This window comes from Sciurus carolinensis, chromosome 8 (assembly GCF_902686445.1).
Source record: "Sciurus carolinensis chromosome 8, mSciCar1.2, whole genome shotgun sequence".
Lineage (NCBI taxonomy): Eukaryota > Metazoa > Chordata > Mammalia > Rodentia > Sciuridae > Sciurus > Sciurus carolinensis.
In genome coordinates this window covers 1,457,053-1,480,820 of record NC_062220.1, presented here as the reverse complement: position 1 = coordinate 1,480,820, position 23,768 = coordinate 1,457,053, and the positions used below count along the sequence as shown (strand labels likewise).

Sequence of the window (23,768 nt, the reverse complement as noted above, 5' to 3'; positions counted from 1 at the left end):
CTCTCAGCTTTCCCTGAGTTTTACTCCCTCGTGCATGTGGTTTTTCATACATCAGATCTTACGCTTAGGAAGCTGCCGAAATGCTGTCTTTAGTTAGGTCTCTGGTCTCCAAATCCATTTAACATCTGTGCCTCTCATTTATCATCCGATTCAGATAATTTGATATGATGTTTAAAATCACTTTTGGGTGAAAAAAATCTATTATATGAGAGTGTTTTCAATTTTTAAATTATAACTTCCTTTTCTCTCTTTTTGGATTCAGGAAGAAAAGGCTTCTCTTTTACATCGCACTCAGGAAGAAAGAAGGAAAAGAGAGGTAATGGCAGCTTTGTGGTGTTCTTCACAGATGGGTGTTTCCCTGCAGCATCTGAAGTAGCCTGCATGTGTCGCGTCTGATGTGGGTTGAGGGACTTGGTGACACTTCTGGGTGTGTTGGACTTTGAAGTATAGTATTTATTCTGGAACCACCGTAGGAAAAGAGGGGCTAAAAAGTCCAGGTCCACTGGAAATGGAATGTGGGATGTTGCTCATGGATAGGTTTCTACAAGATCTAGGAAGAGTTAGTGTGCAGCACTGAATCGCGCCAAGTTAAGGGAGAAAACGCATCTTTAAAGCATGTGTCTTAGCTACTTTTGAAGAGGGTAAAACAGAAAGGAGCTGTGGCTTATCTTGCATCTTTCTGGAGATGATCTCCTAAAATACTCCTGATAAATCAGCAACTGTGGTGTCTTAGGGTCTACTTCTCTGGATAGTTTTTGTTGTTATTTTACCATCTTGTTTTGCATCTCACAGACATTTATCGAGAGTGTGTTGTGTCAGGTACTGCTCTGCTTGTGCGTACAGGTGGTAGATGGGACAGCGAGGCTCCTGCCCTGGTGGATATCAGCAGGCCCTGGGCAGAACAGCAGGTGGTACTTAGCCACAAGGTGATAGATCACAGCTGGTAACTGGGGAGCCTTCCTGAGATGGGGAGCTTAGGGGAAGTGCTCTGTGAGGAGGGTTCAGAGGGTACAGAATGAAGCAGCAGCGGCCTTTGGGCAGCTGGAGGGAAAACATTCCCACCTAAAGGAACAGCAGGTGCAAAGGTTTTCAGTCTCATTGCTGTTGTTTTTGATCAGATATGGATTGTTGTGGGGACTGTCCTGTGCATTGGAGAATGTCTGACCTTTACCCACCAGATGGCCAGCAGCACTTCCTCCCCACAATTGGAACAGCCAAAAAGTCTCCAAAAATATCAGGTGTCTTTAGTAGTTTAGAATCACTGCTCAACCAAGGATGTCACTGATTTGTTGTTAGCATTCTCCATCTCTTTTTGGAAAGTTCTCGATCATTATTTCTGCAGGTAGTGCGTCAATTCTATTCTCACTCTTCTTCTTGGGCTCAAACTGAAAACATGAGTGACTTTTGTGTTGGATCTGTATGTTTATTTTTTCATGCGTCTGTGCTTCAGTTCGGATAATTTCTTCTGACCTAACTTCTAATTCACAAATTCTCTCTTTAACAATGTCTAATTGTGTAATCTATCACTAAATTCTTAATGATAGATTAAGAATTTTCACTTTAGTTCTAGAATTTTTCTGTTCTTCTTATATTTTCTAACTATCTTATCTTTTGATTTTCTTGAATACAATTTAGATTTTTGACCAATTGATTTAGAGTGGGGGCCAATGCTGGGATCAAACCCATGACCCTGTGCATCCTAGGCAAGCACTCTACCACTGAGCTACATGTACCTAGCCTAGGTTTTTAAAAACAAAGTTTAAACCTAGTAATTGAATCTTCTGTGGGTGTAAACAGCATTATGTTTACCTTTCGCAGAAAGTAAGGAGAGGGACAAAATCACCTTTAACTCATGCAGGCTGGAACTGACTGGAAGCTGCCTGTCAGTCAGGCAACTGAGATACAGCTCTTTGGTCCAGTGTGACCCAGGGGTGTTCGAATCCCAGGAGCGGCTGACCTCTTGGGTCACAGACCTGCAGATGAAACCTACAAAGGCGAGGAGCACGTGGTGCTGAGATGAGGTGCAGGTTGCAGTGTCACACCTCAGCTTGAGTTCACGTGGTGGTGGGATGAGGTGCAGGTTGCAGTGTCACACCTCAGCTTGAGTTCACGTGGTGGTGGGATGAGGTGCAGGTTGCAGTGTCACACCTCAGCTTGAGTTCACGTGGTGGTGGGATGAGCTGCAGGTTGTAGTGTCACACCTCAGCCTGAGTTCACGTGGTGGGATGAGGAGCAGGTTGTAGTGTCACACCTCAGCTTGATTTCACGTGGTGGTGGGATGAGCTGCAGGTTGTAGTGTCACGCCTCGGCTTGAGTTCACGTGGTGGTGGGATGAGCTGCAGGTTGTAGTGTCACACCTCAGCCTGAGTTCACGTGGTGGGATGAGGAGCAGGTTGTAGTGTCACACCTCAGCTTGATTTCACGTGGTGGTGGGATGAGGTGCAGGTTGCAGTGTCACACCTCGGTTTGAGTTCACGTGGTGGTGGGATGAGGAGCAGGTTGTAGTGTCACACCTCAGCCTGAGTTCACGTGGTGGTGGGATGAGCTGCAGGTTGTAGTGTCACACCTCAGCTTGAGTTCACGAGCTGGTGGGATGAGCTGCAGGTTGCAGTGTCACGCCTCAGCTTGAGTTCACGAGCTGGTGGGATGAGGTGCAGGTTGTAGTGTCACGCCTCGGCTTGAGTTCACGAGCTGGTGGGATGAGGTGCAGGTTGTAGTGTCACGCCTCAGCTTGAGTTCACGTGGTGGGATGAGGTGCAGGTTGTAGTGTCACACCTCAGCCTGAGTTCACGTGGTGGGATGAGGAGCAGGTTGTAGTGTTACACCTCAGCTTGAGTTCACGTGGTGGGATGAGGTGCAGGTTGTAGTGTCACACCTCGGCTTGAGTTCATGTGGTGGTGGGATGAGGTGCAGGTTGTAGTGTCACACCTTGAGTTCACATGGTGGTGGATGAGGTGCAGGTTGTAGTGTCACACCTCGACTTGAGTTCATGTGGTGGTGGGATGAGCTGCAGGTTGTAGTGTCACGCCTCAGCTTGAGTTCACGTGGTGGGATGAGCTGCAGGTTGTAGTGTCACACCTCAGCCTGAGTTCACGTGGTGGGATGAGGTGTAGGTTGTAGTGTCACACCTCGGCTTGAGTTCACGTGGTGGTGGGATGAGGTGCAGGTTGTAGTGTCACACCTCGGCTTGAGTTCACGTGGTGGTGGGATGAGGTGCAGGTTGTAGTGTCACACCTCGGCTTGGGTTCACGTGGTGAGATGAGGTGCAGGTTGTAGTGTCACACCTCAGCTTGAGTTCACATGGTGGTGGGATGAGGTGCAGGTTGTATTGTCACACCTCAGCTTGAGTTCACGTGGTGGGATGAGGTGCAGGTTGTAGTGTCACACCTCAGCTTGATTTCACGTGGTGGTGGGATGAGCTGCAGGTTGTAGTGTCACACCTCAGCCTGAGTTCACGTGGTGGGATGAGGAGCAGGTTGCAGTGTCACACCTCAGCTTGAGTTCACGTGGTGGTGGGATGAGCTGCAGGTTGCAGTGTCACACCTCGGTTTGAGTTCACGTGGTGGTGGGATGAGCTGCAGGTTGTAGTGTCACACCTCAGCCTGAGTTCACGTGGTGGTGGGATGAGCTGCAGGTTGTAGTGTCACACCTCAGCCTGAGTTCACGTGGTGGGATGAGCTGCAGGTTGTAGTGTCACACCTCAGCCTGAGTTCACGTGGTGGTGGGATGAGGTGCAGGTTGCAGTGTCACACCTCAGCTTGAGTTCACATGGTGGTGGGATGAGCTGCAGGTTGTAGTGTCATACCTCAGCCTGAGTTCACGTGGTGGGATGAGGTGCAGGTTGTAGTGTCACACCTCAGCTTGAGTTCACGTGGTGGGATGAGGTGCAGGTTGTAGTGTCACACCTCAGCTTGAGTTCACGTGGTGGGATGAGGTGCAGGTTGTATTGTCACACCTCGGCTTGATCTCTGGCGCTCTCACGTTGTGGGTGCTGCTTTGTCTTCTTGGCAGTGTCAGATTCTGCAGCGTCACAGCAAGAGCAGTCCTCACCTGTGAGGTCTCATGAGTGCGACCTGAGGGTCCTTCACACGCTGGCACAGAGCATGCACTCCTGGACGTATGCCCAAGAGAAGCGAGAGCTGTGTGTAGCAGCGCTCTTCATGATTGCCTTAAGCGGAAATCGCCTGGGTGCCCCTGTGCACATAAAGGGATGAACCAAAGGTGTGATGTCCATGCAGTGGAATGTCATTTAGCCAGAGAAAGGTTGCAGTCTGACCCGTGGCACCGTGTGTATGAAATGTGGAGAGAGGCAGGCACAGCGAGGGTCGTGTGATTCCGTGAGGTGAAGTTAGGACAGGAAACCCCACTGAGGCCAGAAGTGTGTTGGTGTCTGTGGGGTGGGAGCCAGCAATGAGGGAGGACTGTCACACAGGACTTCTTGAGAGGTGAGATGATGTTGGTTGGTGGGACAGCCTCATGGTGCTGAGTATACTAGCAGTGTGGTGTGCTGTGAAGCACGGTCGTGCCCGGGGTTGGCATGCTGTGGAGCACAGGCATGCCCAGGGTTTGCATGCTGTGGAGCACAGGCATGCCCAGGGTTGGCATGCTGTGGGGCACGGATCAGGGTTGGCATGCTTGGAGCACAGGTGTGCACGGGGTTGGCTGCTGTGAAGAATGGATGTTACGGTGTGAATTACCTGGCTGTTTTTTTTTTTAATGCTTACTAGTGAGTGTGATTTTCACAGATTCTGACCTATTGCTCTTTCCTTCCTCCATTATTCAGGAAGAAAGACGAAGATTAAAAAATGCAATAATTATTCAATCATTTATTCGAGGCTACATAGACAGAAAACAGCAAGTAAGTTTATTTTTAAAACACAAAGAATTAGAAGGACCTGTGAAAACTTATTTTAAATATGACCTTACTGTAAATAGCACTTATGTTTATATATTTTTGTCTACCTGAAAGTTGATGTTAGTGGTAGTCTTTTTTCTTAATAAATAATTGTATTATATTTGCACAAAGATTTACAGGCAAGTAAATTTTTAGATGATTGTTAAGTAGTAAAATACAAACCACAACTAACAATCACAGTGGAATAAAGTGGTGGACGGCACTCCCAGTGGGCGTGAAGGGTCTCCTGAGAGTTCGGCTGGAGGTTTTTGTTCTTGTCCTGACCTTTTACTGATGACCTTCTAACATCATCTTGGTTGTCTGTTTGTTTCCACCAGCCCGGAAACACATTCATTTAGGTGTCCAGAGACTCGCTTTCTATTAGCATGCTTACATGTTGCTCCTTTCCTTTCAGTATTCCCTTCAGAGAAGTGCGTTTGATCGCTGTGCACACTCTGCACAGTCTGGTGGCACTTTCTCCGTCGCTAGTGCCTCCAATCTTACCCTCCTGGTAAGGCAGCTTCTGTTTTTTTACAAACAAAGTGAAGACGCAAAACGATTGGTGAGTGTTTGCTACATTTTCACTTGTCTTGGTTTACATCTTTTGGGGCTTAATTTTTTTTTTTTTAATTGTAAATGTTGAGTATCTGATCAAGAAGCAGATCACACCTGGATGTGGTGACCCAGGGCTAGAATCCCAGCAACTTGGGAGACCGGGGCAGGAGGATCGCAAATTCAAGGCCAGCTCGGCAACTTGTCAAGACCCCGTCTTTAAGTAAATAAATAAATAGGACTGGGCATGTGGCTTAGTGGTAGAGGGTGGTGTAAGCCCCTGTCCTGCAAGACGAGAAATATCCAAATCCCCTCCAGCAGGTGTGAGCCCCCAAGCACTTTCCTCAGCCAACTCGAGTAGGTCACCTCTGTGGTGATACGTTTTACTTCTTAAAATTTAGTATACATTTTAACAGGCCTGCCATTTTTTTGTTGTTGTTATAGAACATTTCAAATATTAAAAAAAAACAGGTTGTGTGGGCCCTTCTGTGTGCCCTGCTGTCCCAGCTCCCTGGGACGTGTGCCTCTGTCCCGCCTCTTCTGTCTCCAGTACCAAGCCCCAGAACACGTCTCCCTCCATGCCGGGCAAGCACTCTGCCACTGAACCACACCCTCAGCCCTGGTCTCTCTTTTTTAAGACATCTGAAACACAAATGTATTTCTCTAAAAATTCTATGGGCTTTCAATGTGGTCAGGAGGACCAGTGTGCATTAATGGTGGAAAATATGTACAGATGCATCAGTGAATAATCTAAAGAAAAAAAAAAGGAAGGAACTCGTTATCATTCATTTCCTAGCAAATATTAAGACATTTGTACATAATTATTAGGATAAGTGTATATTTAACCTGGAAATTATTTGTGCCGTGCAGGATGGTGCACACATATAAGGTGCATCTTGGTGACTTAGGAGGCGGAGCAGGAGGATCACAAGTTCAGCAGTTTAGCAAGACCTTGCTCAGTGGTCGAGCACCCCTAGGTTCAATCCCTGATACCAACAAACAAATAAATTATTATTTGTCGATAATATAAATTTCAAGTTATATTAAAAGGGGTCTGCAATGAAAAACATTTTCTGAACTAGAAAACGTGCATGCTAGAAAGGCCCCCATGTGCAGTAAGCGCAGAGGGCTGAGGAGGTCTCGACCAGGCTTGGCCTTGAGGCCGCCCTGCTGCCTGAGCTGGGCAGGTGGGACTGGGCATGGGAAGAGCTCTAACAGGAACTGTCTGCAGAAGCCCAGCCGCAGTCTGAGACCAAGAATCAGAAGGGCTCCAAGAGCAGGCAGTCTGACTTTCTGCACAGGGCCGAGCCGGGAGCAGACGCCCGGGTGCCGTGTGTGGCTTGGGTGTCTCGAGAGCACCCGTTTCTTTCGTCGTAAGATCTAGTCTGCATCCCTACCTGGTTTCTAAACGTGAGCCTGCACAGACCTGCTCCAGAAGCAGCCAGAGAAAACTTGAAGTAAATGTGCACCTTGGCGCCAGGCTGCAGCCACGTACCCACAAACTGTGTAGCTGGTACGCAGATCCTGAGATCCTGAGGGCAGGGTCACCAACCTGGTTCATGCAAGAAAAGTGAACTTGAGTGTTCTCTGTTTAATTTGCTAACAAAAATGCAAGAGCTCCCATCAGGAAAAAGTCCCCTGTCTACCTTTAGTTCCCTAATTCCCACTCCCAGGGTCAAGTATGGGGCCTCCTTTGATAGTTCTTCCAAGATACTCAATGCAAAAAAGCAAATAGGCTACCCATTCTCACTCCTTTCTCAATCCATTTTTTTATAATTATAACTTAAAATGTAGTTCTATTGAGTCAGTGTGCTGTGATTATGTATTTTGGTGTACATTCCGCCTGCCTTTCAGTTGCTGAGTTCTGACTCCCTTGATTAAGTCTTCCTGCACCTCCAGCGCTGTGTGCTGTGTTCCTGGGGTGCGTCTCCAGGACCCAGTGCTCTGCCTGCCCGGAAGCTCTTCCAGGCCTGCCATCAGCCTGGGAAAGCCTTTGCTTTGCCTCCGTTTTGTACATCATTTCCTGGCTCCTCCTCCTGCCTCCTTTGTTCACTTCTTTAGAGTATTATGATAGAAAGCCTCAGCTGACCTCGAGATGGGATGCATAGGAAGGACTGTTTTTTTCAAACTTTACTCACCTGCCTTTACTACATAAAAACAACAAAAAGTCAAGCAGCCAGTTGTTTACCATGGTGTAAGTTTCTGGATAACAGTTTGTCTATCAAGATTGTGAAATTCAATACAAAACTTTTTCCAGAAAGTGACCAAGTATTACTGCTTTGGGTTTTTGTTGTTGTTGTTCTTGTTGTTGTTTGGCTTTCCCCCCTCCCTGTCAGACATGACTAGCTGATTAACAAATGAGGAACCTGATTTCCTTCAGTTTCTACAGTTGTCCCTCTGTCATTTTTATGACATATACTTGCTGTATATCTTATTTTAACTTGTTAATAGGTAATGCAAAATTTAAGATGAACTATGTGGGGATATGTGGGAAATATTTGGATCCTGTTGGTTCCTGAGAAAATGGACAGGGTAGCTGCAGATGCCTTAGCATTATGCATGTGTGGTGGACTCACACAGATGCAGAGGAGGTCAGTTATTTCCCTCCAACCTAGGACAGGCTCATTTGTTATGCAAAGTGTTCTTCTGTTATTTATAGTGTCTGATAGCATTTTATGTAAAAGAAGCATTCATGTGAAAGGAGAAACTACTTGTCACACATTCATAACTAGCCACATTAGGAGGCCATCTTTCAATTCCAACTGGTTGTAAGTGGGTCTTAGGAACAGAAAAATGGGATAGTCCACTTCACACGAGCATCGTAGAAGAAGTAGAGGGGATTCCTGCCTAGACCTTGAGCTGTCTGATCACTTACAGCAGCTTTGGGCAAACTGGGTGCAAGGGACCTAATCCAGTTCTGCTGAACTCACCCTCCAGTCACTTTCCTATCATGTAACTGGTCTTGTGCTGGGATGCCTGGAGCCGTCTCTTGTCTTCTGCAAGGGACAGAAGCATCCAGAAGAACAGGGTGCCGGAGGCGCCTGCACACGCCCACACGCAGGTGTGTGCCAGAGGGAAAAGTGAAGGAGACAGACTTCCTGTGGCTTTAGGTCATGCTGCGTTCCTCTCGCATCCTAGGATGCCTTGCTGATTTTTGCAGATGAACTGTTTGACATGGACATGAGCTTTAAGTGCACTTCATTTTAGTGACGTTTACTAATCTAACCTACCATGAATGTATTATTTAAAGGTGGAAAATGCAAGTACCAAAGGTAAAGCCAAATTTAGAAACCGTACTTACCGGATTTTTAGTAGGTCTAAGTGTGTGTTACTACTATGGAAATTGGCAAACATTTAACTCTTACGGCTTGAGAATTACATTTTGTGTGTTTTGTTATTCTAGATATGGCTGTATCAGAACTTAATTAAACACAGCTCCCTGTTTATCAAGCAGCTGGATGGATCTGAGAGACCGACATGCTTATTTCAGATAAAGAGGCTCATGAGCCTCTGTTGCAGGTAAACTGTCCCGGTCAGCAACCTGACCAGTACTGGTCACCTTAAATTTGATTTTCAAATTCTGAGACAGTGACTTTCCATGGTTTTGGGGTTTTTTTGTTTGTTTGTTTTGGTGGGAGGACTGTGGAACAGTCTTATGTATTGCTGTAGGTAATTCTGGTCTGTAAGACAGAAATTAAAACACAGATACAACTACCTTCCAGATAGCATTTTCTTGCAAGGATTCCCTGGAATTATCTTGTGAAGTGCTAAGCCTCTGAGTTGCCCGTGAGTGAACCGGCCAGCTGAGAGGACTCCTGGTGCAAGGGTGATTTCTTTCCCTAAGGTCCTCTACCAGACTCAGTTCCTGAGACATTGTCTTCATCAGGCTCTCCCTCATTTGTGAATGAACTCAGCAGGTCGGGAATTGCCAAAGGATATGTGGACTTGTCTTTTCTCTTTGAAGAACTGGAGAATAAGAAAGAAGTAGAGCTTCTCATTTAGAAGATGAGGTGCCTGTGTAAGAGTGGATGACGTAGGGGTTGGGTTGGCTCAGTGGTAGCACATGCCCAGTGGGCACAAGGCCCAGTACTGCCCCCGCCCCCCCCACACGAAAGAGAAGTGTGTGTAAACAGGTAGGTCAGAGTTGGTGCCACGTCTCTTCGGGATAGGTGGAATGGGTCAGTACAGTGCTGAGACCAGAGGACCTGGACTTTGTACTGCCCTGTGACTGTCTAGGTTGGCACTAGGGTTACTAGATCCACTGTTTGTTGTAAACCAAGGAGGTTGGAGGGTTGAGTGGGTCTAAGTGTGTGTCCTGCTTCCTGGGACTTCAGTTTACACTGCACGAGCAGACAGCGAGCGTGCTCAGAAGACACCCCATGCACTCATGCTCCAGATGTCACCGGGGGCTGTCACCTAGGCTGCATCTAGGTGTGCATCGTGTACAGATTCTTAAAATTCAGGTTTTCTGGGTCAGTTTCACGTGATACCACCGTTCATCTTATAAGCAGCTACTTACCCACTTAAATCAGTAAATTTATTTTGAAAATAAAGGTTAATTTTTAAAAGCTAATGAATATTTACCTTATTTACATTTCTTTTTACATCAGTCTCTACTAGAAACAACATTAGGATTGGCTGATCAGTCCTTTCTTAAAAAGAATTTAGGTGGGCACAGTGGCACATGCCTGTTAGCCCAGCAATTTGGAAGGTTGAAGCAAGAGGCTCACAAAGTCAAGGCCAGCCTCAGCAACTTAGAGAGACCCTCAGCCACTTAGCAAGACCCTGCCTCAAAATTTAAAAATGGGGGACTGGGGATGTGACTGAGTATTTAAGTGCCCTGGCTTCATCCCCTGGTACCAAAAAAAAGGCTTCATGGAGCTCCTGCTAGTGCCAGGAAGTTTTCAGTACTAAGGACGAGCTGCAGCGAGCCAGGGATTCCTGTTCTTCTTGGGTCTGTCTAATCTGGAAACCAAAATAGAGATAAGTAAGTAAAATAGAAATGTTTTATACAAAACAGGGAAACAAGTTTGTGGGAGGCCCAGGAGGAGAGGGGCTCGTGAACTTTGGGTGGCCTTTCTGGACAGCCTGGTAGTAAGGTGCCCTGGAGGTGGGGGTGGCAGTAGCCGTGCCGGTCCCCACCTGGGGTGGGAGCCAGCACAGAGCCTCGGGTCTGGTGGGGCGTTCTGGAGACCTGGGCTCTGCTGGAGCGCAGAGGAGCTGCGGGGCTCGAGCGGGGTGCGGTAACTCACCCTGAACTTGCTCTCTCTCCTTGAAGGTTTTTTGGGGAAATTTCATACAGAAGAGTAGAAGGGTGGCCCCCGAGTGCTCACTGCTGCCTCCTGGTTTCGGCTGAGCCGCTGTGGTCAGTTGCACAGTGACACCCGCTTCCAGGGCTTCCTAGCTTCCCTCACAGGAGGGCATCCTGCAAAGCACGTTGTCTCCACTGACGTATGAAAGCGGTGCTGGGGCGACCAAGAATCTGCTCTGGCCGTCCTGGTAGTCCCTTCGCCCCGAAAGGGCACTGTCGGCACCCGGGCCTGCTTGGGTCACCATCACAACATATTGTGCAGCTTTCCCTCTCTTTTAAAAACAGTCTCGGTGACCACACAGTGCTCGTGTTGTCTCCCCCGTGACTCCAGTATGCTTCCCCGGAAACACTGGCTACCCTCATGACTGCAGCAGAGTGAGGGCACAGCCATGCCTCCTGGGGCCCTACAGTCCCGCCAGGAGGTGACTGCCAAGGGCAACGCTGCTGGGTGCTGGCCGAAGGCTGTGGTGGCATTAAAGACGAGGGCGTTATAAAACTGGGCAGGCTGAGTGGCTTGTTCAGAAGAGGAGAACAGGCCCTGGGCAGGCCCCACAGAAGGAAGCTTGAGAGGAGGGGCAAACAGCCAGGGAGCAATCCAGACAGCTCTGGACCAGGTGCTGCTGGTCAGTTTATGGCTGAACTTCGACTGTCAGGTGATACCAGTTTCCCCAGGGAGAAGTCAGACTCTTGATGAATGTGGTCCTGCTCAGTGAGGGACCAGCGAGGCTGCAGCTCAAGGGCGTTTGCATTCTCTGCCTGGGAGAGGCCCGTGGGCTCAGCCTGTTTCCTGCAGGTCCGCTTCTGTCTGTGGCTGAGCAGCACCTCGGCGGAGCTGGGCACGGCCCCCTGTGGCTTGCCTTTGGCCTGCTGGGCTTCACGTCCCTCACAGCACCGCTGACCTGGAGAGCGGGAGTGAGGCCGGGCCGGGTTTCAGTCTGCAGTTCAGAGGGCAGAGCCACTGGCAGCCTGCCTGGGGAGGGGACCTGATGGCACCAGGGGAGCATTGCTGGAGCAGTGCCTCCGAGTGGCCAGGACAGGGTGGGCTCAGAAAGGGGAGAGGCCAGCTCACCTTGTCATCAGGGGTAGACGACCCTCTTTGAAGCAGATACTTTTGAAAAGAGACATCTGAGCGACTGACACGCACATGAAAATACCATGACTGGTGGTCAGGGAGGGGGTCACAGTGACACACCTGCATGCTAGGGTGGCCTTTGGTACCGAGCATTCCGATGCGGAGCGCTGGCAACTGTTGCATCTCTTACAAGTTCAGTGATCTCTTTCAAAGTTAAATGTGGAGCTGCTGCGTGCCCTGGATTACCAAGAGAAGCGCGGCCCAGTCCACACAGGTTCACCCTGAGTGTCCGCAGCAGCTGCCCTCTGGAGATAGCTGTCCGTCCTGCGAGTGTCCTCCAGCCGTGCTCTTCCCGTCAGTAGACCACTGCTTGGCACGCCCAAGGATCAGCTCAGGAGGCGCCACAGAGAGGTGCTCAGTATCACCTCGTGTGACTCTGTGCACGGGAGATAGCGGAAGTGCAGCCTTGTAGCCACAGAGAAGTGGAGGGAGGATCTTCTGGAGGCACGGAGCAACTTTGGGGCGGTGGGTTGGTCTGTCCAGTGAAGGGTGCGCCACTGTAAATGGATACAGAGTGCTGTGTATGAATTGTGGCTCCTTAGAGTTGGATTTTTAAAATAGGCATTGCATCTATTTTTAAATAAGACTCATTTTTGTGACGGTGGACCCTTTCCTTGTGTCCTGCTCTACTCACAGGAAGGGAGCTAGGGCCTAGGTGGCACAGGGCCAGAAAGTGCTGTCTGTGCTGCAGGGGTCCCTCAGGCGTGGGCAGCCAGCAGGCACCTTTGCAGGAGAAGCCATGACCTCAGATAGAGGCCCTCCCCGGGGTCGTGAGGCAGCTCTGCTGGCCTGTCTGTGGGTTGTAATGCTTCTCCCTGTGTTTGCGTTCTCCCCACGTGCTCTCATCTGTTTCTCCCTCTGGGGTTGTGCATTTTTCATCTCTGTAAACCTAATGCCCACATACTGTTGCATAGTAAAGACTTTTTTTAAAATGCCAGTAACACCAGGCATGGAAGCACAGGCCTGTAATCCAGCCTCAGGAGCCTGAACAGGCGTATAACAAGTTGGAGGTCAGCCTGGGCACCTTAACCAGACCCTGTCCCAAAAACTGAAACGGGATGGGGTGTGGCTCGGTAGTAAAGGTCCTGGGTCCAGTCCCCAGCACCAAAAGCAAAGTCGAGTGTTGATCCCTTCCTGGCTGAGTCTTGCCTGACTTCAGAGACACTCTGGCACTGACAGAGCGACCCAGCTGCTCACTCACAGTGGCCGAGAGGAATCTGGGGGACTCTGGGGACATGGCCCCTCAGCAGCTGTGTGAATGCGTTTCCATTTTGCAGGCTGCTGCAGAGCTGTAGCGACGACAGTCTGAATGCTGCACTGCCAATGAGGATGCTTGAGGTCTTCTCCTCGGAGAGCACTTACCTGCCCGTCTTGGGGGACGCTGGCTACGTGGCCTCAGTCATCGAGCAGATTCTGCACTACATGGTCCACAATGGTGAGCAGGGGGTCGGACCTGGGGTCGGCCTCTGCACAGTGCCCCTGGGGCTTGTGCCACCGCTGCCTGCAGCACGCGGAGACGTGGGAGGCAGGGCCCATGTGGTCCTGCACAAGTGCTGCCCCTCTGAGCCGCGTGGGCTGTGTGGACGCTTTCTACTGGCTCGGCTTTGACCTGGGAACGTGGAAGGGCTACATCTGCTTTCACAAATCGTCCCGGCACCTAGACCCAGGATCTGTGTCCTCGCGGAGCTGCTGGGTCTTCAGAACCGAGCAGGCGGGCGCCCCATTGCTCCCCTCGTCCCGAGTTGGGGAGAGGGGACCTGCTGTGCACAAGCAGGCTGCCAAGGGGCCTGCCACCCCAGGAGGTGACCCTCCCGAGAATGGGGCAGTTAGCACTCAGTGTCAATGCTGCTGCTGTCCTTAGAGCACATCCCAGGGAGTAGAATGACTGTCTCTGAGATTCCTCCAGGGACACACGAGCAGCACAGTTCTGGAGAAAGCTATGATGATAAATAAGACGCTAAACTCCTACTGTGAAGTGAGCATAGAGTGAAATTAAGAAAACCTCCGTCCCAGCGTCCTCACTGCTGGGAAGCCCAGCGCCTCGGGAGCCACCAGAGGAGCTTGAGGTCCCGGAGCCAGGGCTGTGGTGGAAGCATGAGCGCCGTGTGGTCTTTTTTTTTTTTTTTCTCCCCTCTATGTTAAAAATGTAGAGAAGCCCCTAATTAATTAAAGATAAATTGGAATTTGATTTTTTTAAAAATGTTAGAATTGGTGCTTTGTATGAATTGACATATTATTAAAAATATCAACTTAAGGATAGGCATTCAATGAGAATTTTATTTTTCTTGTTTCCTGAAATTGTAGGGAAGATAATCTAGACACATACACCGTTTGAAATATGTCTAAAAATAGGAAATGCTTAAAAGTCTGGCACTACAGGTGCTACTTGTGGCATCGTCTTTGGTGGCTGCTTTTTTTAATGGTTTTAATACAGTATTTCCTGACTAGTTCTGTGAAGCTTGAAGCTCCTGCCTGGTAGCTATAGCTTATGTTGTTAAGTGTGAGCTGCGCTATGATGCCTTTGCACACTGAGAGCTTTCCATCTAGTCCTGCCATAGTTCATCTGTTCAGAACACAGCGTGGCAGTGTTAAAGTCCTGCTGTGTTTTCTTTAAAAGAAATCTTATGTCTTAAGTTTTACAGGAAATGAGCTTTCAGGCTTCCTTTTGATGTCACTGGTAATCAGGTTAGAGTCAGGATGGTTATGAAGCAGGTCTGATGGTGCAGCACTGAGTTCAGTGGTCAGAGCTCAGCGCAAGGCTGTGTAAGACTGCTGCTGAACAGTAGCCAGGCACCTGAGTGGACTGTGCCTCCCGTGTGCTCTCAGACCACACCCGCACACTGCCCTTGGTGTTGTACAAGAGCAGGCAGCTATTTCTCAAAGAACCATTAATGTGCAACTAGAAATCCATCAGATGCTTAGAAAGGAAAATTTGGTAATGGTCCCGACAGTTATTTCTGCTTAAGTGTAAGTGGCCTGTAAACCAGTTCACTTCCTTGGTACCCAATTTGTGGTCTCCACATGGATCATTTCCTCTAAAAAGACCTTAAGAGACCCTGGAGATTGCAGGTCACCCTCAAGACGAGGGAGTCAAGATGGGGGCATCCCGTCCACCAGAGAGCAGAGTGCTCCCAGTGGCCACAGGACAGTTTGAGGATCCCTGAGAGTGACAGCTGCAGTGGATTGAGGCATAGCAATACGTCTAAACCCAAGAGTTCAAGGCGACACTAAGGAACCCTAACTCTAATTGAGTACCGTGGTGCCCAGGAGACAGCTCAGAGTGCCAGCCTCGTTAGGAGCTAGATTCAAGAAGCTAGTTAAACAAATATGAGACAGTGGGAGACTTGATCACTGGCTAGGTGACTGCAGCATCAAGGAATTAATGTTAATTAACTCTGTGTCATGGTCTTAAAGTAAGGCCTGCTGGGCATAGTGATGCACACTTGTAATCCCAGCTACTTGGGAGCCTGAGGCAGGAGGATCATGAGTTTGAGGCCAGCAACTTAGTGAGACAGTGTCTCAGAATAAAAACTAAAGAGGGCTGGGAATGTAGCTCAGTGGTAGAGCACTTGGCTCATGTGTACAAGGGCATGGGTTCCACCCCTAGTACTGGCCAAAAAATAAATAAAACTTCTCCTCATTTTAAGAAAAAGTATTCATTTTAAATGTTTTTCCTTTCTTCTAGGGTATTATAGGTCTCTCTATTTGTTGATTAACAGCAAGCTTCCATCAAGTATTGAATATTCTGATTTATCTCGAGTTCCTATAGCAAAAGTATTGCTGGAGAATGTCCTAAAACCGTTGCACTTTACCTACAGCTCCTGCCCAGAAGGTGCAAGGTGGGTGAGGGGGCGGTGGCAGGGCATTGTCCTCTTTCGGCACTCTGGCCGACCTATCCATGGGGTGCAGCTTTGAATACACCTGGGAAAGTTAAATTCTTACTCTGTCAGTGTGGCTTAGTTCAGGAGGAAAGGTCGTGGTGTGTTCTGTCCGGCCTGCCACCTGATAGGACTCTGTGATTCTGATGGCCCGGTTATGTCCAGCTTTCCACAGCGTCAAGGCGTGGTAGAGCTCCCTGAACAGGGGAGACGCAGGTCAGAGTTGACTTCAGGTCCATCTTGTTGACAGCCCGTGGCACCTGGATTAGCTGAGAAAGTAGCTCCTCCGTTGGTTGGGAAGGGCTCTGAGAGCTAGTTGCAGCCATTGCCTTGACGTCACAAGAGCTTTCCTTTTCCTTTTCCTTTTCCTTTTCCTTTTCCTTTTCCTTTTCCTTTTCCTTTTCCTTTTCCTTCTCCTTCTCCTTTTCCTTTTCCTTTTCCTTTTCCTTTTCTTTTTCCTTTTCAGGCAGCAAGTTTTTTCCGCCTTCACAGAGGAGTTTCTGGCAGCACCTTTCACAGATCAGATTTTCCGCTTCGTCGTCCCGGCATTAGCGGACGCACAGACCGCCTTCCCTTACGAGCCCTTTCTGAGCGCACTGCTGTCACTGGAGAGTGGATGCCCGAGCAGGAGGGCTGGAGCGCCGTGGCTCTTCTATTTTGTTTTGACTGTCGGCGAGAATTACCTGGGTATGAAGCACAAGATACGTCTTACCTGACCTCTACGTAGGTAGCATGAGCAACGGCCAGAGAAGGCCGCGCTGTGGCAGGTGTCATGCGGTGGAGACGGCTTCCTGGGCGGGGCCTTGGAGGGTGCACTTGTGTGTCCCTGGGGCGGTTTCCGGGCACAGCAGGAGCCCTGGTCCTTCAGCCTGTGTTCTGTGAGGCCTGTGTTGAGAGCCAGCGTGCACGTGGCATTTCTCATGTGCCCGTTGGAGAACCAGAAGGCTTGCCCTGTAGGCACGCACCATTGGTGCAGAGACCTAGGAAAGACAGGCTGGTCTCCTGCTCACAGCGGACGCAGCTGGGTGGCCTGTAATCAGCTCAGTTCTGACACAGTCTCCCTGAAGGCAGGGAGGCCTTGGTCCTGCCAGCCCTCCCCAGCTTCAGACCGTGCGTGCACGTGGTGGGTGTCACCTGTGCTTCCAGCCAATCCCCAGAAATTGAAGTCCCTCAGTCCCTCCTTAGGTCTGTAGTTTGTAAGCAGCTCACAGAACTCAGGGCAGCATATCTAATGTCTGCCAGTCGTAACAGAGGACACAGACGAACAGCCAGAAGCAGAGATGCACCAGGCAAGGGCATGGGGAGGGCACACTGCCCCTGTGCGCCCTGGTACCTGTGGATGGAGCGCAGGCTCTGGAGGCCCCCTGATCCCCCATCACCTCGTCAGCATGAGTCCAGGCGTCATCTTTCAAAAGGGGCTCCTCGAGCACCCGAGACCCTCTTGGCTTTCAGGACACCTGAGAGTTTCAGATGTGCTGGCACGAGGACCAAGTCTGTTTCATAGCAAAGCACAGCTGGAATTTCAAACACTGGGTTCTGGGTGAAATGCCTCCTGGTGTGAGGGAAGTCCCACCTGGTTTCCCTCCACAGCGACACTAACTGGAGCTGTCCTGCTTGTTTCACAAGGGTTGCTCTCTGAGGAGGGCCTGCTGGTGTACCTGCGAGTGCTCCAGACGTTCCTCTCCCAGCTACCTGCCTCCCCTGCCGGCGCCAGCTCCCACGATTCCACCAGCGACTCCGAGGATGAGAGCGCAGAGGCCGACAAGCCTGCCAGCCCTGTAAGCCCAGCCCTGAGGGCCCCGCCCCACACCCACCACCTTGTGTGCTTTTCTCTGTGTGCCTGTGTGGTGAGGGAGGTGCGTAGCTTAATCTTAGTAAAGTCGGGTCACTGTGTTGATCATTGCTCAGGAAGCGTTCCCTGGAAGTGAGGTTGTTGGGCCACAAGGTCAAAGTTCCCTGGAAGTGAGGTTGTTGGGCCACAAGGTGAACGCCGTGCTGCAGTGAGAGAGGTGCAGTCAGCAGTGTGAGCCCTGCCGATTCCGTGCACGTGTGTGAGCCTTCCTTCAGATTGTGCTTAAGCACATTGTCATATCATCTGTAAACGTCCCTTTTTTTTCCCTGATGTTGGGGATGGAGCCCAGCCTCTACAGCTGAGCAGTGTACCCCAGCCCCCCTAAATCTTTTTTACTGTTAAGAGTATACTAAATATCTTCAAGTAGTAAAAGGCTTTGTAATCGTATATGCATGCACACAGTCGGTATGTCTGCTTAGGTGTGAGTCTGCTGCTGCTGTCTTTCCTCCTGATTGAAACGGCTTGAGATATGACTGTCACAGGTGGCTATATTTTTGGTTTTCTGGAGTTTTGATCAGTATTGTACATGAGAGTGGTCTGGGTTTTCCAGGTGAAGTCGGACTTCAGCGTCTGAGAACGTGAGGGTGGGTCAGCACCATCCTGTATCAGACAGCTTCCTCTGTCTGCGGGGAGTAGCAGCCCTGCCAGGTCCCTGCCAGGGTCACGGCTGGCAGACGGTTGCTTACAAAGAGGTGGAACTGAGTGTTTTGGTGGACACTGGTACTGTCTCATCTGTCAAGACTCAACTATATGCCAAAATATGAACTTTATTGTATAGTCCATTAAAGAGTGGGGTCTGTAGACGGAATATAGGTAAGATTTTTGTTTTTAAAAGAGCAGATTTTTAAATTACCTTCCACAGAATCTATGAAAGTACACATTTGTGTAAACAGCATATCCCCTGCCCGTGTAAAGAGGAGGGCATGGGCTCTGTTAGCTGGGGAAGTGGCAGACACATCCTCCTGGGGTGGACGTTGCCAGATGGAAACTCTGCGGAGACTCCTAGGCAGAAGAAAGCCACTCTCCCCTGACTAAGGTCGTGCAGCTGACACCTGACCAGTGAGGTCGTTGATCAATCTTTTTCTTGTTTATATCTGTGGACAACACTGGTGTCTTCACTACCTGAGGTTCTGGGGCCTTTTAACCATATGGCCTGTGCTTTACCCAGTCTTGTCCTCCTCATTCCCCTGCCTGGGTTCTTGTCCCTTCTTTGCTGGCCATGTTGGGGTGGAGGACCAGTGGCCCACTGTGAGCTAAGTCCTCCTCTGTTTCTAGCCAGGTCTGCTACATCCTGTTCCAGGGCACCTGATTTGGTTGTCTGAGGTTCTTATGGGTCAGTTTGCCCTGTGTGAACTTTCTTGTCCTTTAGGTTTCTGTGTAATCTGTTCACGTATGTGTATGATTGATTTCAGTGTGGTACACTCTGAAACAGCGGTGCTGATGTGTTGTTTGTGATTTGTGTTGTGTGCACCTTACAGATCCAGGTTAACAGGTGGGGTTTATAGCTTTTACTCCAAAGCAGCGTTAGATCTGGCAAGGTATCGTAAGAGCTATGACTCGCCTGTCGACGTGTCCAGGCCATGCAGCCGGCTCTGCTCAGTCCTGAGCGTTTCTGCTCAGGTGTGCCTGCGCCCGGCTGTTCTGCAGGGAGCCGGAACCTTTGGGAGTGCCTCATCCAAGTGAGCTGCGTGTTCACCCAAGGCTTCCTTCAGTGAACCACTAAGATGGTGAACGCGAGATTTACCATGAATGTCCTTTGATTTTGTTTTTTTCAAGTTGTTTAATATTTTCACTTATTTTGTTTAAATTAATCACTCTGATAATTTAAAATGGAAATGCCCTCAGATGGTAATATGGATTCACCATGTTTGCTGTCGCAGTACCACTCAGTCTACAATGTATGAAATGAATTTTTCATAAAATGTAAATACTGAGCTGGTCATGGTGGTACACGCCTGTGATCTCAGTGACTTGCCATTTCGAGGCCAGCCTCAGCAACTTAGACCCTAAGCAACTTAGTGAGACCCTGTCTCAAAACAAAAAGGGCTGTGGATGTGGCTTAGTGATTAAGCACCCTGGTTTAAATCTCCTGTGGCCCCTCCCCAAAAAGTAAATACTGAAAGCAGTCGTGTTGGCAGGCAAAAACCAAATGTGCGAGTCTTGTGTCATCTGGCGTGTAGAATGGCGTCACAGCGACCTTGACAGGCTGCCTGAGGCTGCGTGGTCCCCGGTGCGCCTTTTCTGTGTTTCCTCCTGGAAAGCCAGACGTCTGGGGGAGGAGAACGCTAACAGCGCCTCTGCTGAGCTGGACCTGTGTGTGTTTCAGGAGGACGGCAGAGTCTCTGCCCCGGACATCACCGAGGAGTGTCTGAAGAAGCTGGACACGAAGCAGCAGACCAGCACCCTGCTGAACCTGGTGTGGAGGGACTCGGCCAGCGAGGAGGTCTTCACCAGGATGGCCTCCATCTGCCACACACTGATGGTGCAGCACCGCATGATGGTGCCCAGAGTCAGGCAGGTCTCCCTGGGGTCCGTGTGCAGAGCGGAGCGTGTCGTGGCCATGGTGCAGCCCCCATCAGTTCAGCTGCATAGGAAACGGAACGGGTTTCTTTTCCAAACCAACTAATACTGTTGAACGCTTTCCTGGCCCTATACGTGGTCCATCAACAAATCAAGTCCCTTCTGATTCTGTAACACCTGCAAAGGAGAGTTTAGACCAGGCTACCTGTCTTGAAAGTTGGACGCATACCTTTGTGACAGAGCCAGCATATCACATTTCTTTCTGGGCTGTTTTCATAGCACCCTTTTTATCAGTTTGCCCTTGGCAGTTTAGTAAGAAAGTGTTTATTTTGCAAGGCTTTGAGATAAACTTTTGGTTGGGACTAAACAAAGCGCACAAGTTTTGGAATGTGGCTGTTTGGGCTTAGATAGTCTGAACAGTAACTACTGCTTTCCATTTGGAGTGACAGCGGTGGGTGCAGTGCAGAGCCGCAGTAGCAGTTGTACTCATGTTGTGCAGGCAGACTGCAGAAAGCACTGCCTGTCAGTCGGTGGGTCCCGTGCAGATGCCCCTCTCCCCACAGAGTTCTGTCTCTGTGACACGCCAGCCTGTCACATGCACAGTTAAACAGGTCGTGCGGACCAGAAAAGCATTCTCTGGCGAGGACGGAGAGAAAGGAGCACCAGCTTTGGAGTGACCTGGCGAGCATGGGTGGTGCTAGCGGGAGCCCCCCGTGGGGCCCAGTCACCTGCCGGCTCTGCACAGGCGTTGTCAGAGCCAGGAGTGAGGTCTTGGGGTTCTTGCAGGGACCCCAAGCACGGGCCTCCTGGCTCTAATGGCACAGAGCCTGCTGCTTTGGGTGGTAATTACTGGATTGCAGTGCGCTGGGCTGAAGGGCCCCAGTGAACTGCTCAGGGTGCTGCATGGTTAGAGGCTTCTTGTGCACACACTGGACCTCATGAGCACAGCACCTGTCTCCCCCAAGAAGCCAGTATTTAGAGTGTTTCCAGAGCCTGTGAAATAGTAGCACATTGGCCTACTTTAACTTTGCAGATTTTAACTCCTTTCAGATTTGATTTTTTTTAAGTATTTAAAAGATGATTGCTACATCCTGAGCTGGTGACGCGTGCTCAACTCCTGTCTGGTACAGTTCATCTGAGAGCTGGTTCTGCAGCTCTCACTTCTGTGTACCATCGTTGTCAGTATACAGAAGATCGTGGAGTCCCAGTTAGACAGGTGTGCATATGAAAAAGAAGAATAAGAGATCGATACACATGATTGCTTTGTGTAAAAAAGAGGGAAAGAATAAGAATATCTGATTGTATTTGTGTAGAGAAACTCAGTGGAGACTGATAGCAACCATGTAGAGTCTTTTCAGCTGAATGTTTCTTCGTTGCTTGAATCTGGAATTAAGTGAACAACTTAGAATTTCCTAACCAGTCAGGTGAAGAGTGAGTGAGCTGCCAGCGGCTTTGTGTCTGTGTTTGAGATGCTGGGAGTGGAACCAGAGCCCTGCTGAGCCACATCCCCAGCCCCTGGCTTCTTCTCTCGAGCAGACATTTGCACAGCTTGTTACTGGACTTGGAAGTTTGAGTGAAATCTGGACTTGGTTATTTTTCCTTGTACTGGGAGTGCAGCACTTATCAAGCACCAGGAAGCCCTGGGTTCAGTCCCCACACTGCAAAAAACATTCCCTACTTTAAAATATGAATAGATGCCAGCTGGTTCTCTTGTGGGGGTGGGCCCAGGAGGACACTGTCCTTTGTCCACAGGTCTAGTGGCAGCAGGGCTCCTCAGGCAGGACCCGAGGCAGCCTGTCTGAAAGTGCTCGCCCGGCTGCTGCAGCAGAAGCACACCTCCGCCTGCCCGGCTGGCTTTGTGTGCACTCCGCTTTCTTCGTCCTTCCTGACTTGACCCCTTTCACCTGCTTCCTTCATGGATGCTCTTCTGGTGGCTTCTCTTTTATTCTTGGGTTTCTTCTGCAGTTTCCTTCGTGGGTTCTCTGCCTCAGTGTTTCCAGGGCTCTTTGCTTCTTTTTCCTTTACTTTTTCAGCCCTTTCCTTTCAGCCGATTTTCCAGATGGTCTCTTTCACGTAACCAGCCTCATCTGCGTGCTGGGTCTTCTCTTTAGCCTGATAACATCCCTGCGCTCCAGACTCGTCTTCTGCTGGTGGACAGGGTGGGCCTGTTCCTGTACTCCGACCACAGTCCAGACGCATTGCGTCTCCCCAAGGCCCTGCTCCCATCCCTGTGCTGGCAAAAGGCCCATCATCCACATTGCCGTCCACGCCTGCTCCTGAGCAGCCCTCTCAGGAGGTGCCCTCGCCGCACTGTCCTGCGGTTTAGGCTGACACTTATTCCGCAGTGCCCGCCTGCCTTCCGTTCCCATGTCTGCTGCAGGTTTTGCCACACTAGACTGTTGGCAGTAAAGCCACCCTGCTTAAACCTTGTGGTGAGTCAGGATGGTGAGGCAGCTTAAGAGGTCTTGTGCTGTTGGTCACATTAGGCAGCTGTGTGCCTGGGTGGGTCCTGTGCTTCCCAGCACTGTGAATGTGTAGTGATAGCAAACGCTCTTTAGCTCCTGGTTTACAAGTTCATGTTTCATGCTTTAATAATTTAGGATAAAATGATTATTAATAACTTGAATGGACAGAAATAGATTTGTTTCATTGCATATGCAGAATTGAATATTACATATTGATCATGTGATTTATAAACAAATTTTTATAATGGTTTAAAGATGTACCTGGAGAAATAAATTTATTTCTTTGCCTGTGATTTCATGGTTGCTTTTATTAATATTTTCAGTGTAATGAATGAATTTAATCAACTATTGATTCATGTTAAAATTTGCCTTCTTTCATGAAAGTCGAACAAAACTAATGAGTATTTTATTTTATTTTATTTTATTTTATTTTATTTTATTTTATTTTATTTTATTTGTACTGGGGATTGAACCCAGAGGTGCTTAACCACTGAGCAGCCCCTACAGCCCTTTTTATTTGTTATTTTGAGACAGGGTCTTGCTAAGTGCTTAGGGTCTTGCTCCTTTGCTTGAAGCTGGCCTGGAATTTGTGAGCCTCCCAAGTTGCTGGGCTTATAGGCAAGCACCACCAAACCTAGCCAACATTCCTTTCTAAAAACCATATTTTCCTACCTGTGTTTTACTGTAAGTTCATCATACACATGTTGAGATTTTATTTGACCTTAGCATTTAAAACAAAAATGTTCACAGGTTTTTTTCTGATCATACTATTGTAACTAGAATGTGTCTCCTATCACATGCCGTGGTGTTCAGCCGAGAGCCGATTTAGAGTCCCATTCTGCCTGTTCTTCACAAAGTTCTCCAGTCTCTTTAATTTGATGTTATAGAGGAAATGTTTTTAAAAACTTCTTAGTTGTAAAATGTATTTTTGGATAGAAATGGTTTTTGAGACGTCAGACTTATTTTTGTGTTTGTTTCAGGACAGTGACGTCAGGCGGCCACTAGGTAGGGATTCTAAGTGCACACCAGTAGTATTGCTGGGAGCAGATCACGTGGTAGTGTTTCCATGTACACGGCACGTTGGGGGCTGCCTCTGGGCTGCCAGCCCGTGGCCCCACGCCAGGTCCTGAGGCCGCCGTGGTTGTGTTCTTAGGCGTGCGCTAT

The 23,768-nt window shown here is 49.2% G+C and overlaps 1 protein-coding gene across 2 annotated transcripts in view; it reads left to right on the top strand.

The window, feature by feature from the left end:
• The window catches only part of Ube3c (ubiquitin protein ligase E3C), a 91,332-nt gene that overhangs the window by 16,002 nt on the left and 51,562 nt on the right, over positions 1-23,768 (top strand). For both annotated transcript variants that reach the window (XM_047559902.1, XM_047559901.1), the window contains exons 2-10: positions 263-316; positions 4,784-4,858; positions 5,310-5,456; positions 8,850-8,965; positions 13,167-13,324; positions 15,575-15,728; positions 16,234-16,454; positions 17,394-17,545; positions 19,946-20,133. In XM_047559902.1, coding sequence (XP_047415858.1) covers positions 263-316; positions 4,784-4,858; positions 5,310-5,456; positions 8,850-8,965; positions 13,167-13,324; positions 15,575-15,728; positions 16,234-16,454; positions 17,394-17,545; positions 19,946-20,133 — 1,265 coding nt within the window. The remainder of the gene's footprint in view (positions 1-262; positions 317-4,783; positions 4,859-5,309; positions 5,457-8,849; positions 8,966-13,166; positions 13,325-15,574; positions 15,729-16,233; positions 16,455-17,393; positions 17,546-19,945; positions 20,134-23,768) is intronic.